This window comes from Protopterus annectens, chromosome 4.part0 (genome assembly GCF_019279795.1).
Source record: "Protopterus annectens isolate FY-2018-M chromosome 4.part0, PAN1.0, whole genome shotgun sequence".
Classification (NCBI taxonomy): Eukaryota; Metazoa; Chordata; order Ceratodontiformes; family Protopteridae; genus Protopterus; species Protopterus annectens.
Genome location: NC_056733.1, coordinates 938,018,785 through 938,032,417, shown reverse-complemented (window position 1 = coordinate 938,032,417; position 13,633 = coordinate 938,018,785). Strand labels below are relative to the sequence as shown.

The following is a 13,633-nucleotide window of genomic DNA, read 5'->3' as shown; positions in this document are numbered from 1 at the left end:
CTCTGAGGGTATGCAGGGTTTCACCGAAAAAAAAAAATCCTCTGGTGGGGAGGCAGTGGGAATGGAATCCTCTGCATTAGAATCCTCATAGGTAGATAAAGGAATGTCCTGGTAATCAGAGGGGTCGGAGTCATCAAACTCATGATCTGAAGAATCAGAAGCAAAATCAATTCTTTGTCTTTTAGAGGGAGAAGGCTGGCTTCCCCTAATTGAAGTAACAAGGTCTTCAACCATTCAAAGCATTTGTTTCTGTGGCATGGGAGCCTGAGAATGCACTTTGGTCATCGGTTTCCTAGGCATAGTGTGAACTCTGGGCCTGAGAAATTCGGTACTTTTAGTTTGAAACAAAGTAGTCGGTTTAATATGAACATCGGAAGGCCTGAATACACCCTCAGAAGCTGGTGCCTGCGCAGCGGCTCCGGACCCGTCCAAGGTAGAGACATCCATAGGTTCCATAGACAAAGAAGCAACTTGTGGCATACCGGATTCCGGATGGGTCTCAGTAGAGGGGCTGTGAAAGCGCCTCACTGAGTAGAGGCGGACTGGTGACTAAGCTTAACAGAAGCGTTGTCTGCAGTTGTGGACCTATGCGGTCTGACTCTGTCTTTATCCTTACGCTTTTTTTCAGAAAATCAGTAGTCAGATGGCTTATCGAAGCCATTTTGGAGAAAGAGAGCGAAAGAATTTAGCGACAAAGATGGTCCGATGACGAATAGTTCTGGTGTTGAAGGCACAAAACCGACAGTGAGGAACGTCGTGGTCTGGGCCTAAACAGGTGATGCAGTAAGAATGAAAATCGCTGTGAAATATTTGCTTTCCACATGCAAGACGATTATTAATTTTTTCTGACATCGGTTAGAGCAAGCAAAAAGGATCCCCAACGGGGTACTTAACTTTAGAAGACTTCAGGTCTGAAACTCGAATAACGAAAATTTCAGGTAGCGGCCGACCGGCACTTGCAAACTGCTTCGGGCTCTGTTTGGCAAGAAAAGCTGATGTAATGGCATCGGCTGCATGTTTTACACCCCTGATGACCTGACATCATGGAAGAGGCAACAGCATCAGATGCAGAAATCCCAAGACTCTGGTATTCGAGCTGACTGAGGGCTACCTGCAGGCAGATAACCCAAGTGTGACGACTGCAACAGTGAAACATGAACATCAAAGTAATTCTCTCCACCACATAACTCATCCCATCTCTCCTATATGGTGCCCCACACCTTACTAACCTACAATCATCCCTGAAGGCCAAACTAACCTCCTGTTACAATAAAATTTCAAAATCTGCCACAGGTCACCAATCTTCCACTCATCGCTGCATTGCTCTTCATAAACTGAATTGGCTACAGCTGCCCCACTATCTCTTTTATATTCAACTCATCCAAGCTCATAAACTTATTTTCAGTCCCTCACTCTGCCCTTCTCTAGCTGTCACCTTAAAAATACACATACCCGACAGACTCCTGAGATCAAACACTCAATCTTATCGAATTACACAAACCTGCCCGTCCACCAGGTAAACACATACTATCATTTTCTCTCACATGCCTCTGGCACTCATTGCAATCCCTGATCCGTTCCACTAGCAGCCACTCCTCCTTTAAAACCTTGCTTCACTGACAACTAACATCCCATTGGGAATGCCACTGTACTCCACCTACATAAACTAAATCTGAAACCCAGTCTCTCTCTCAGTACCAGCTCACTTACTTACTCACACCTAACATCCCACTGGGAATGCCACTGCACTCCTCCTACATAAACTAAATCTGAAACCTAGTCTCTCTCTCAGTACCAGCTCACTTACTTACTCACACCTAACATCCCATTGGGAATACCACTGTACTCCTCCTACATAAACTAAATCGGAGACCTAGCCTCTCTCTTTCAGTACCAGCTCACTTACTTACTCACACCTAACATCCCATTGGGAATGCCACTGTACTCCTCCTACATAAACTAAATCTGAAACCCAGTCTCTCTCTTAGTACCAGCTCACTTACTTACTCACACCTAACATCCCACTGGGAATGCCACTGTACTCCTCCTACATAAACTAAATCCGAAACCCAGTCTCTCTCAGTACCAGCTCACTTACTTACTCACACCTAACATCCCATTGGGAATGCCACTGTACTCCTCCTACATAAACTAAATCTGAAACCTAGTCTCTCTCTCAGTACCAGCTCACTTACTTACTTACTCACACCTAACATCCCAATGGGAATGCCACTGTACTCCTCCTACACAAACTAAATATGAAACCTAGTCTCTCTCTCAGTACCAGCTCACTTACTCACTCACACCTAACATCCCATTGGGAATGCCACTGTACTCCTCCTACATAAACTAAATCCGAAATCTAGTCTCTCTCTCAGTACCAGCTCGCTCACTTACTCACACCTAACATCCCATTGGGAATGCCACTGTACTCCTCCTACATAAACTAAATATGAAACCTAGTCTCTCTCTCAGTACCAGCTCACTTACTTACTCACACCTAACATCCCATTGGGAATGCCACTGAACTCCTCCTACATAAACTAAATCTGAAACCTAGTCTCTCTCTCAGTACCAGCTCACTTACTTACACCTAACATCCCATTGGGAATGCCACTGTACTCCTGCTACATAAACTAAATCTGAAACCTAGTCTCTCTCTCAGTACCAGCTCACTTACTTACTCACACCTAACATCCCATTGGGAATGCCACTGTACTCCTCGTACATAAACTAAATCTGAAACCTAGTCTCTCTCTCAGTACCAGCTCACTTACTTACTCGCACGTAACATCCCATTGGGAATGCCACTGTACTCCTCCTACATAAACTAAATCCGAAACCTAGTCTCTCTCTCAGTACCAGCTCACTTACTTACTCACACCTAACATCCCAATGGGAATGCCACTGTACTACTCCTACATAAACTAAATCTGAAACCCAGTCTCTCTCTCAGTACCAGCTCACTTACTTCTAAAGTAACTAATAACTGTCTTTCTTTTCTGTTATCACTGCAAAAACAACTTTTTACAAATAATACTTATGATGCTTATTCTTCCTTTAAATTGTACCTAAATTCATGCTTGTAGCAGTTCAAGTAATATTGTATAAAAGTGTTTATTATATCCTGTATATTCTGTTTATTATCAAATATTTTGTATATTTGTATGTTTGGAGCTTTCCCCCCCCAAGACCCCATTGAAAACGGGCTATCTTAGCCCAGTGGACCATCCAGGTAAACCTACTGCAAATAAATAAATAAATACATGCAAAATAATGTTTTAGAGGAGGAATTTGGGTTAAAAGAAGGCAGGATTTGAATGAGCTACGTAATGTCTGACCGACAATGAGTGGAGAGATAAGTGATGTATAATATTTGTAAATGAAAATATGTCAATGTGGTTTGTTTTCGACTGCCTGCGTCATAAGTGATAATTCAATAATGATGTTTTTTCTTTAAAAAAGCGCTGATGGTGCACATAACGCTCATTAATAATTTATCGTTTCCCAACTAAGGTACGTCTAGACAGTTAAAATCTCAAACATGTGGAAACAATGGGCTTTACATCATACTCAGAATCCCCCATGTCAACATGTTGTAACATATCAGTCTTAATGTGGGAATTAAATAAAGGCTTCCATGCACTTACTGTCATTCTCAGCTATGGGACATGATGTCTGTGACTTTCATGCCTACTCTCCCCCCAATGAATTACGGGAGTCACTCGGACAGTAAAGGATCCCTCACTCTGCACCCAGACAAACCAAGCCAGAAGCTACTCATTTTCTTTATTTACTGCCGCGCTGGTCCTCCTGTAAAGCAGCAGCTGAGTTTTCATATTAAACCCGGGACACTTATAACATGTTCTTTATTTACTGCCATGCTGGTCCTTCTGTAAAGCAGCAGCTGAGTTTTCATATTAAACCCGGGACACTTATAACATGTTCTTTATTTACTGCCATGCTGGTCCTTCTGTAAAGCAGCAGCTGAGTTTTCATATTAAACCCGGGACACTTATAACATGTTCTTTATTTATTGCCATGCTGGTCCTCCTGTAAAGCAGCAGCTGAGTTTTCATATTAAACCCGGGACACTTATAACATGTTCTTTATTTACTGCCATGCTGGTCCTCCTGTAAAGCAGCAGCTGAGTTTTCATATTAAACCCGGGACACTTATAACATGTTCTTTATTTACTGCCATGCTGGTCCTTCTGTAAAGCAGCAGCTGAGTTTTCATATTTAACCCGGGACACTTATAACATGTTCTTTATTTACTGCCATGCTGGTCCTCCTGTAAAGCAGCAGCTGAGTTTTCATATTAAACCCGGGACACTTATAACATGTTCTTTATTTACTGCCATGCTGGTCCTTCTGTAAAGCAGCAGCTGAGTTTTCATATTTAACCCGGGACACTTATAACATGTTCTTTATTTACTGCCATGCTGGTCCTCCTGTAAAGCAGCAGCTGAGTTTTCATATTAAACCCGGGACACTTATAACATGTTCTTTATTTACTGCCATGCTGGTCCTTTTGTAAAGCAGCAGCTGAGTTTTCATATTAAACCCGGGACACTTATAACATTTTATTTACTGCCATGCTGGTCCTTCTGTAAAGCAGCAGTTGAGTTTTCATATTAAACCCGGGACACTTATAACATGTTCTTTATTTACTGCCATGCTGGTCCTTCTGTAAAGCAGCAGCTGAATTTTCATATTAGACCGGGGACACTTATAGCATTCTCTTTATTTACTGCCATGCTGGTCCTTCTGTAAAGCAGCAGCTGAGTTTTCATATTAAACCCGGGACACTTATAACGTTTTCTTTATTTACTGCCATGCTGGTCCTCCTGTAAAGCAGCAGCTGAGTTTTCATATTAAACCCGGGACACATAACATTTTATTTACTGCCATGCTGGTCCTCCTGTAAAGCAGCAGCTGAGTTTTCATATTAAACCCGGGACACTTATAACATGTTCTTTATTTACTGCCATGCTGGTCCTCCTGTAAAGCAGCAGATGAGTTTTCATATTAAACCCGGGACACTTATAACATTTTGTTTATTTACTACCATGCTGGTCCTTCCGTAAAGCAGCAGCTGAGCTTTCATATTAAACCCAGGACACACAACACATTTTATTTATTTACTGCCATGCTGGTCCTTCTGTAAAGCAGCAGCTGAGTTTTCATATTAAACCCGGGACACTTATAACATGTTCTTTATTTACTGCCATGCTGGTCCTTCTGTAAAGCAGCAGCTGAGTTTTCATATTAAACCCGGGACACTTATAACATTTTATTTATTCACTGCCATGCTGGTCCTTCTGCAAAGCAGCAGCTGAGTTTTCATATTAAACCCGGGACACATAACATTTTATTTATTTACTGCCATGCTGGTCCTTCTGTAAAGCAGCAGCTGAGTTTTCATATTAAACCCGGGACACTTATAACATGTTCTTTATTTACTGCCATGCTGGTCCTCCTGTAAAGCAGCAGCTGAGTTTTCATATTAAACCCGGGACACTTATAACATTTTATTTACTGCCATGCTGGTCCTCCTGTAAAGCAGCAGCTGAGTTTTCATATTAAACCCGGGACACTTATAACATTTTATTTACTGCCATGTTGGTCCTTCTGTAAAGCAGCAGCTGAGTTTTCATATTAAACCCGGGACACTTATAACATGTTCTTTATTTACTGCCATGCTGGTCCTCCTGTAAAGCAGCATCTGAGTTTTCTTATTAAACCCGGGACACTTATAACATGTTCTTTATTTACTGCCATGCTGGTCCTTCTGTAAAGCAGCAGCTGAGTTTTCATATTAAACCCGGGACACTTATAACATTTTATTTACTGCCATGCTGGTCCTTCTGTGAAGCAGCAGCTGAGTTTTCATATTAAGCCCGGGACACTTGTAACGTTTTCTTTATTTACTGCCATGCTGGTCCTTCTGTAAAGCAGCAGCTGAGTTTTCATATTAAACCCGGGACACTTATAACATGTTCTTTATTTACTGCCATGCTGGTCCTTCTCTAAAGCAGCAGCTGAGTTTTCATATTAAACCCGGGACACTTATAACGTTTTCTTTATTTACTGCCATGCTGGTCCTTCTGTAAAGCAGCAGCTGAGTTTTCATATTAAACCCGGGACACTTATAACATGTTCTTTATTTACTGCCATGCTGGTCCTTCTGTAAAGCAGCAGCTGAGTTTTCATATTAAACCCGGGACACTTGTAACGTTTTCTTTATTTACTGCCTCTGGTCCTTCTGTAAAGCAGCAGCTGAGTTTTCATATTAAACCCGTGACACTTGTAATATTTTATTTACTGCCATGCTGGTCCTTCTGTGAAGCAGCAGCTGAGTTTTCATATTAAACCCGGGACACTTATAACATTCTCTTTATTTACTGCCATGCTGGTCCTCCTGTAAAGCAGCAGCTGAGTTTTCATATTAAACCCGGGACACTTATAACATGTTCTTTATTTACTGCCATGCTGGTCCTCCTGTAAAGCAGCAGCTGAGTTTTCATATTAAACCCGGGACACTTATAACATTTTGTTTATTTACTGCCATGCTGGTCCTTCCGTAAAGCAGCAGCTGAGTTTTCATATTAAACCCGGGACACAAAACATATTTTATTTATTTACTGCCATGCTGGTCCTTCTGTAAAGCAGCAGCTGAGTTTTCATATTAAACCCGGGACACTTATAACATGTTCTTTATTTACTGCCATGCTGGTCCTCCTGTAAAGCAGCAGCTGAGTTCTCATATTAAACCCGGGACACTTATAACACGTTCTTTATTTACTGCCATGCTGGTCCTCCTGTAAAGCTGCAGATGAGGTTTCATATTAAACCCGGGACACTTATAACATGTTCTTTATTTACTGCCATGCTGGTCCTCCTGTAAAGCAGCAGCTGAGTTTTCATATTAAACCCGGGACACTTATAACATTTTGTTTATTTACTGCCATGCTGGTCCTTCCGTAAAGCAGCAGCTGAGTTTTCATATTAAACCCAGGACACAAAACACATTTTATTTATTTACTGCCATGCTGGTCCTTCTGTAAAGCAGCAGCTGAGTTTTCATATTAAACCCGGGACACTTATAACATGTTCTTTATTTACTGCCATGCTGGTCCTTCTGTAAAGCAGCAGCTGAGTTTTCATATTAAACCCGGGACACTTATAACATGTTCTTTATTTACTGCTATGCTGGTCCTACTGTAAAGCAGCAGCTGAGTTTTCATATTAAACCCGGGACACTTATAACATTTTATTTACTGCCATGCTGGTCCTTCTGTAAAGCAGCAGCTGAGTTTTCATATTAAACCCGGGACACTTATAACATGTTCTTTATTTACTGCCATGCTGGTCCTCCTGTAAAGCAGCAGCTGAGTTTTCATATTAAACCCGGGACACTTATAACATGTTCTTTATTTACTGCCATGCTGGTCCTCCTGTAAAGCAGCAGCTGAGTTTTCATATTAAACCCGGGACACTTATAACATTTTGTTTATTTACTGCCATGCTGGTCCTTCCGTAAAGCAGCAGCTGAGTTTTCATATTAAACCCGGGACACTTATAACATTCTCTATTTACTGCCATGCTGGTCCTTCTGCAAAGCAGTAGCTGAGTTTTCATATTAAACCCGGGACACAACATTTTATTTACTTACTGCCATGCTGGTCCTTCTGTAAAGCAGCAGCTGAGTTTTCATATTAAACCCGGGACACTTATAACATTTTCTTTATTTACTGCCATGCTGGTCCTCCTGTAAAGCAGCAGCCGAGTTTTCATATTAAACCCAGGACACTTATTTATAACAGTTTATTTACTGCCATGCTGGTCCTCCTGTAAAGCTGCAGATGAGGTTTCATATTAAACCCGGGACACACATAACATTTTATTTACTGCCATGCTGTTCCTTCTGCAAAGCAGCAGCTGAGTTTTCATATTAAACCCGGGACACTTATAACATGTTCTTTATTTACTGCCATGCTGGTCCTTCTGTACAGCAGCAGCTGAGTTTTCATATTAAACCCGGGACACTTATAACATGTTCTTTATTTACTGCCATGCTGGTCCTCCTGTAAAGCAGCAGCTGAGTTTTCATATTAAACCCGGGACACTTATAACATGTTCTTTATTTACTGCCATGCTGGTCCTTCCGTAAAGCAGCAGCTGAGTTTTCATATTAAACCCGGGACACACAACACATTTTATTTATTTACTGCCATGCTGGTCCTTCTGTAAAGCAGCAGCTGAGTTTTCATATTAAACCCGGGACACTTATAACGTTTTCTTTACTGCCATGCTGGTCCTTCTGTAAACAGCAGCTGAGTTTTCATATTAAACCCGGGACACTTATAACGTTTTCTTTACTGCCATGCTGGTCCTTCTGTAAAGCAGCAGCTGAGTTTTCATATTAAACCCGGGACACTTATAACATTTTATTTACTGCCATGCTGGTCCTTCTGTGAAGCAGCAGCTGAGTTTTCATATTAAACCCGGGACACTTATAACGTTTTCTTTATTTACTGCCATGCTGGTCCTCCTGTAAAGCAGCAGCTGAGTTTTCATATTAAACCCGGGACACTTATAACATGTTCTTTATTTACTGCCATGCTGGTCCTCCTGTAAAGCAGCAGCTGAGTTTTCATATTAAACCCGGGACACTTATAACATTTTGTTTATTTTCTGCCATGCTGGTCCTTCCGTAAAGCAGCAGCTGAGTTTTCATATTAAACCCGGGACACACAACACATTTTATTTATTTACTGCCATGCTGGTCCTTCTGTGAAGCAGCAGCTGAGTTTTCATATTAAACCCGGGACACTTATAACATTCTCTTTATTTACTGCCATGCTGGTCCTTCTGTAAAGCAGCAGCTGAGTTTTCATATTAAACCCGGGACACTTACAACATTTTATTTATTCACTGCCATGCTCGTCATTCTGCTAAGCAGCAGCTGAGTTTTCATATTAAACCCGGGACACTTATAACATTTTCTTTATTTACTGCCATGCTGGTCCTTCTGTAAAGCAGCAGCTGAGTTTTCATATTAAACCCGGGACACTTATAGCATTCTCTTTATTTACTGCCATGCTGGTCCTTCTGTAAAGCAGCAGCTGAGTTTTCATATTAAACCCGGGACACTTATAACGTTTTCTTTATTTACTGCCATGCTGGTCCTCCTGTAAAGCAGCAGCTGAGTTTTCATATTAAACCCGGGACACTTATAACATTTTGTTTATTTACTGCCATGCTGGTCCTTCCGTAAAGCAGCAGCTGAGTTTTCATATTAAACCCGGGACACACAACACATTTTATTTATTTACTGCCATGCTGGTCCTTCTGTAAAGCAGCAGCTGAGTTTTCATATTAAACCCGGGACACTTATAACATTTTATTTACTGCCATGCTGGTCCTTCTGTAAAGCAGCAGCTGAGTTTTCATATTAATCCCGGGACACTTATAACATTTTATTTACTGCCATGCTGGTCCTTCTGTAAAGCAGCAGCTGAGTTTTCATATTAAACCCGGGACACTTATAACATTTTATTTATTCACTGCCATGCTGGTCCTTCTGCAAAGCAGCAGCTGAGTTTTCATATTAAACCCGGGACACTTATAACATTTTATTTACTGCCATGCTGGTCCTTCTGTGAAGCAGCAGCTGAGTTTTCATATTAATCCCGGGACACTTATAACATTTTATTTACTGCCATGCTGGTCCTTCTGTGAAGCAGCAGCTGAGTTTTCATATTAAACCCGGGACACTTATAACATTCTCTTTATTTACTGCCATGCTGGTCCTTCTGTAAAGCAGCAGCTGAGTTTTCATATTAAACCCGGGACACTTATAACGTTTTCTTTATTTACTGCCATGCTGGGTCCTCCTGTAAAGCAGCAGCTGAGTTTTCATATTAAACCCGGGACACTTATAACATTTTATTTACTGCCATGCTGGTCCTTCTGTAAAGCAGCAGCTGAGTTTTCATATTAAACCCGGGACACTTATAACATGTTCTTTATTTACTGCCATGCTGGTCCTCCTGTAAAGCAGCAGCTGAGTTTTCATATTAAACCCGGGACACTTGTAACATTTTGTTTATTTACTGCCATGCTGGTCCTTCCGTAAAGCAGCAGCTGAGTTTTCATATTAAACCCGGGACACACAACACATTTTATTTATTTACTGCCATGCTGGTCCTTCTGTAAACAGCAGCTGAGTTTTCATATTAAATCCGGGACACTTATAACATGTTCTTTATTTACTGCCATGCTGGTCCTTTTGTAAAGCAGCAGCTGAGTTTTCATATTAAACCCAGGACACTTATAACATTTTATTTATTTACTGCCATGCTGGTCCTTCTGTAAAGCAGCAGCTGAGTTTTCATATTAAACCCAGGACACTTATAACATTTTATTTATTTACTGCCATGCTGGTCCTCCTGTAAAGCAGCAGCGGAGTTTTCATATTAAACCCGGGACACATAACATTTTATTTACTGCCATGCTGGTCCTTCTGGAAAGCAGCAGCTGAGTTTTCATATTAAACCCGGGACACTTATAACATGTTCTTTATTTACTGCCATGCTGGTCCTTCTGTAAAGCAGCAGCTGAGTTTTCATATTAAACCCGGGACACTTATAGCATTTTCTTTACTGCCATGCTGGTCCTCCTGTAAAGCAGCAGCTGAGTTTTCATATTAAACTCGGGACACTTATAACGTTTTCTTTATTTACTGCCATGCTGGTCCTCCTGTAAAGCAGCAGCTGAGTTTTCATATTAAACCCGGGACACTTACAACATTTTATTTACTGCCATGCTGGTCCTTCTGTAAAGCAGCAGCTGAGTTTTCATATTAAACCCGGGACACTTATAGCATTCTCTTTATTTACTGCCATGCTGGTCCTTCTGTAAAGCAGCAGCTGAGTTTTCATATTAAACCCGGGACACTTATAACATGTTCTTTATTTACTGCCATGCTGGTCCTTCTGTAAAGCAGCAGCTGCGTTTTCATATTAAACCCGGGACACTTATAACATGTTCTTTGTTTACTGCCATGCTGGTCCTTCTGTAAAGCAGCAGCTGAGTTTTCATATTAAACCCGGGACACTTATAACGTTTTCTTTATTTACTGCCATGCTGGTCCTTCTGTAAAGCAGCAGCTGAGTTTTCATATTAAACCCGGGACACTTATAACATTTTCTGTATTTACTGCCATGCTGGTCCTCCTGTAAAGCAGCAGCTGAGTTTTCATATTAAACCCGGGACACTTATAACATTTTATTTACTGCCATGCTGGTCCTTCTGTAAAGCAGCAGCTGAGTTTTCATATTAAACCCGGGACACTTATAACATTTTATTTATTTACTGCCATGCTGGTCCTCCTGTAAAGCAGCAGCGGAGTTTTCATATTAAACCCAGGACACTTATAACATGTTCTTTATTTACTGCCATGCTGGTCCTCCTGTAAAGCAGCAGCTGAGTTTTCATATTAAACCCGGGACACTTATAACATGTTCTTTATTTACTGCCATGCTGGTCCTTCTGTAAAGCAGCAGCTGAGTTTTCATATTAAACCCGGGACACTTATAACATGTTCTTTATTTACTGCCATGCTGGTCCTCCTGTAAAGCAGCAGCTGAGTTTTCATATTAAACCCGGGACACTTATAACATGTTTTTTATTTACTGCCATGCTGGTCCTCCTGTAAAGCAGCAGCTGAGTTTTCAGATTAAACCCGGGACACTTATAACATTTTATTTATTTACTGCCATGCTGGTCCTTCTGTAAAGCAGCAGCTGAGTTTTCATATTAAACCCGGGACACTTATAACATGTTCTTTATTTACTGCCATGCTGGTCCTTCTGTAAAGCAGCAGCTGAGTTTTCATATTAAACCTGGGACACTTATAACACAGACCAATGGCTTGCCCTGCCAGGCAGGTGTCTATCATTAACATCTTGACCTATATAATACCAGCATCAAACCTGCAATCACTAATGTCTTGCTAACTGTTCAAACTTTTGCTCTTAAAGTAGTGATAAGGTACCACCATTCATATGTAGCACAAACGTACACCGCATGAATCATTCCATAAAGTTACTGGTAGCTCTCTGCATCAATCTGCTAATCAGGGTGGACGTAAAAGTGACAAGCTTGTCCTTCTCTGATTATATATATGCCTAACAAACTACAACCACAGTCATGCCTTAGGGACAGCCACACCTCGCAAATCCTTAACTTTGCAGAATGTCCAGATTTTTGCCTTATATATGTTTGGTCCGTTTATCCTAAAATTTGTGGTTTTCTGGCAATTCATTAAGCATTAAATAATGACAGATATTAGAGTTTCACACTTTATACCCTTCAAAAAATGTATGATAATACAAAGCCTGTCATTCTATCAACTTTTAAGTTTATAAGATCAATATTTAAAAAACATCCCTATTTTTGGCCCTTTGTTCTCCCATAATTTTTGGCTTTGTCCAGATTTATTGCACTGAGCAACTGAGGGGCATGGGTAGATGCAAGACCCATGAGGTCAGAACTTACTTTGAAGTGGAAAGACGGTTCCATATTCAGGTATGTTCTATTTTTCCCAAGAACATTACCATGCCATACAAACATATTTCCCAAATCAACGGCCATTACCTAACTTTTTTTAATAGCTGTTCCCTAAACAAGCTGACAGCCACCTTAACCACTTCAATGGAAAAAGAAAACAAAACCAGTAATGTTGGTTGAAATACCAGCAACTTGCAAATGCTGTGTAAAAATTAAGCTATGCATTCAAAATTCTGAAGCTCTATTAGCTGTGCTCAAGTCTCAATGGGTATCCTAAATATAGACTTCTGCGGGAAATGTAGGGACAGGGAAAACAATGCAATCCAAACAGAAATGACAAAGCAAAACTGTTCCAAACTCAAAAATGCACTCCAGTAACTGTTATTGTTCAAAGACAACCTAAAACAATCAATAGGGATAACAGAACAACTCATCTAGTAGATGGAAAATATGTAAAAAAACAACTTACATTTCGATGACCATCACGCAGTACCTTGTGCAGGACATGGCAGAATTTCCAGCTAAGAATAGGACTGCTGGATAACGGCAGGCCAATGGCATAGGACCAAAAAGTAAAGGCACCCTTTTCATGATGTGTTCCCAGAATAATTCATTCAAAGAAGTCAAGGGAAATGACCATAGTTCAGACAGATAGAAATGAAGCGCAAACAGATGACATTTGGAATAATTTAGCAAGGTTGTCTGTCTTCAGATTTTAACACATTTGGAAAAACAATCAGAAATACACAGTGTACACAAAGTAACATCACAGCAGCCAGAGTGTTATGCAGTAATCTGTCATGCCTCCATTAACAAGGAAGTGCAATACTTCCACAGCTGCCTCTACCCCCCCGTAACAAAGTATAATCCTAACCCCCCCCCCCCCGGTAACAAGTGCCTCAGAATGATGACACAACCTCTGTAGTCCCATGACAAAGGCATAACCTTGGGAAATCCTCTTGCTGCAGTTAACACTGCAAAGATTCATTAGTACCACTTGAGCAGGTTTATCCAGTAAATACACAGCCTTCTGCACCTGGTGACCCCATGGCCTG

General features: G+C 40.9%; 1 protein-coding gene across 2 annotated transcripts in view; it reads right to left on the bottom strand.

Moving 5' to 3' along the window:
* Positions 1-13,633, bottom strand: part of HIP1R (huntingtin interacting protein 1 related) — a 2,955,354-nt gene that overhangs the window by 2,217,265 nt on the left and 724,456 nt on the right. For both annotated transcript variants that reach the window (XM_044068914.1, XM_044068915.1), the window contains exon 3: positions 13,048-13,190. In XM_044068914.1, the coding sequence (XP_043924849.1) occupies positions 13,048-13,190 (143 nt within the window). The remainder of the gene's footprint in view (positions 1-13,047; positions 13,191-13,633) is intronic.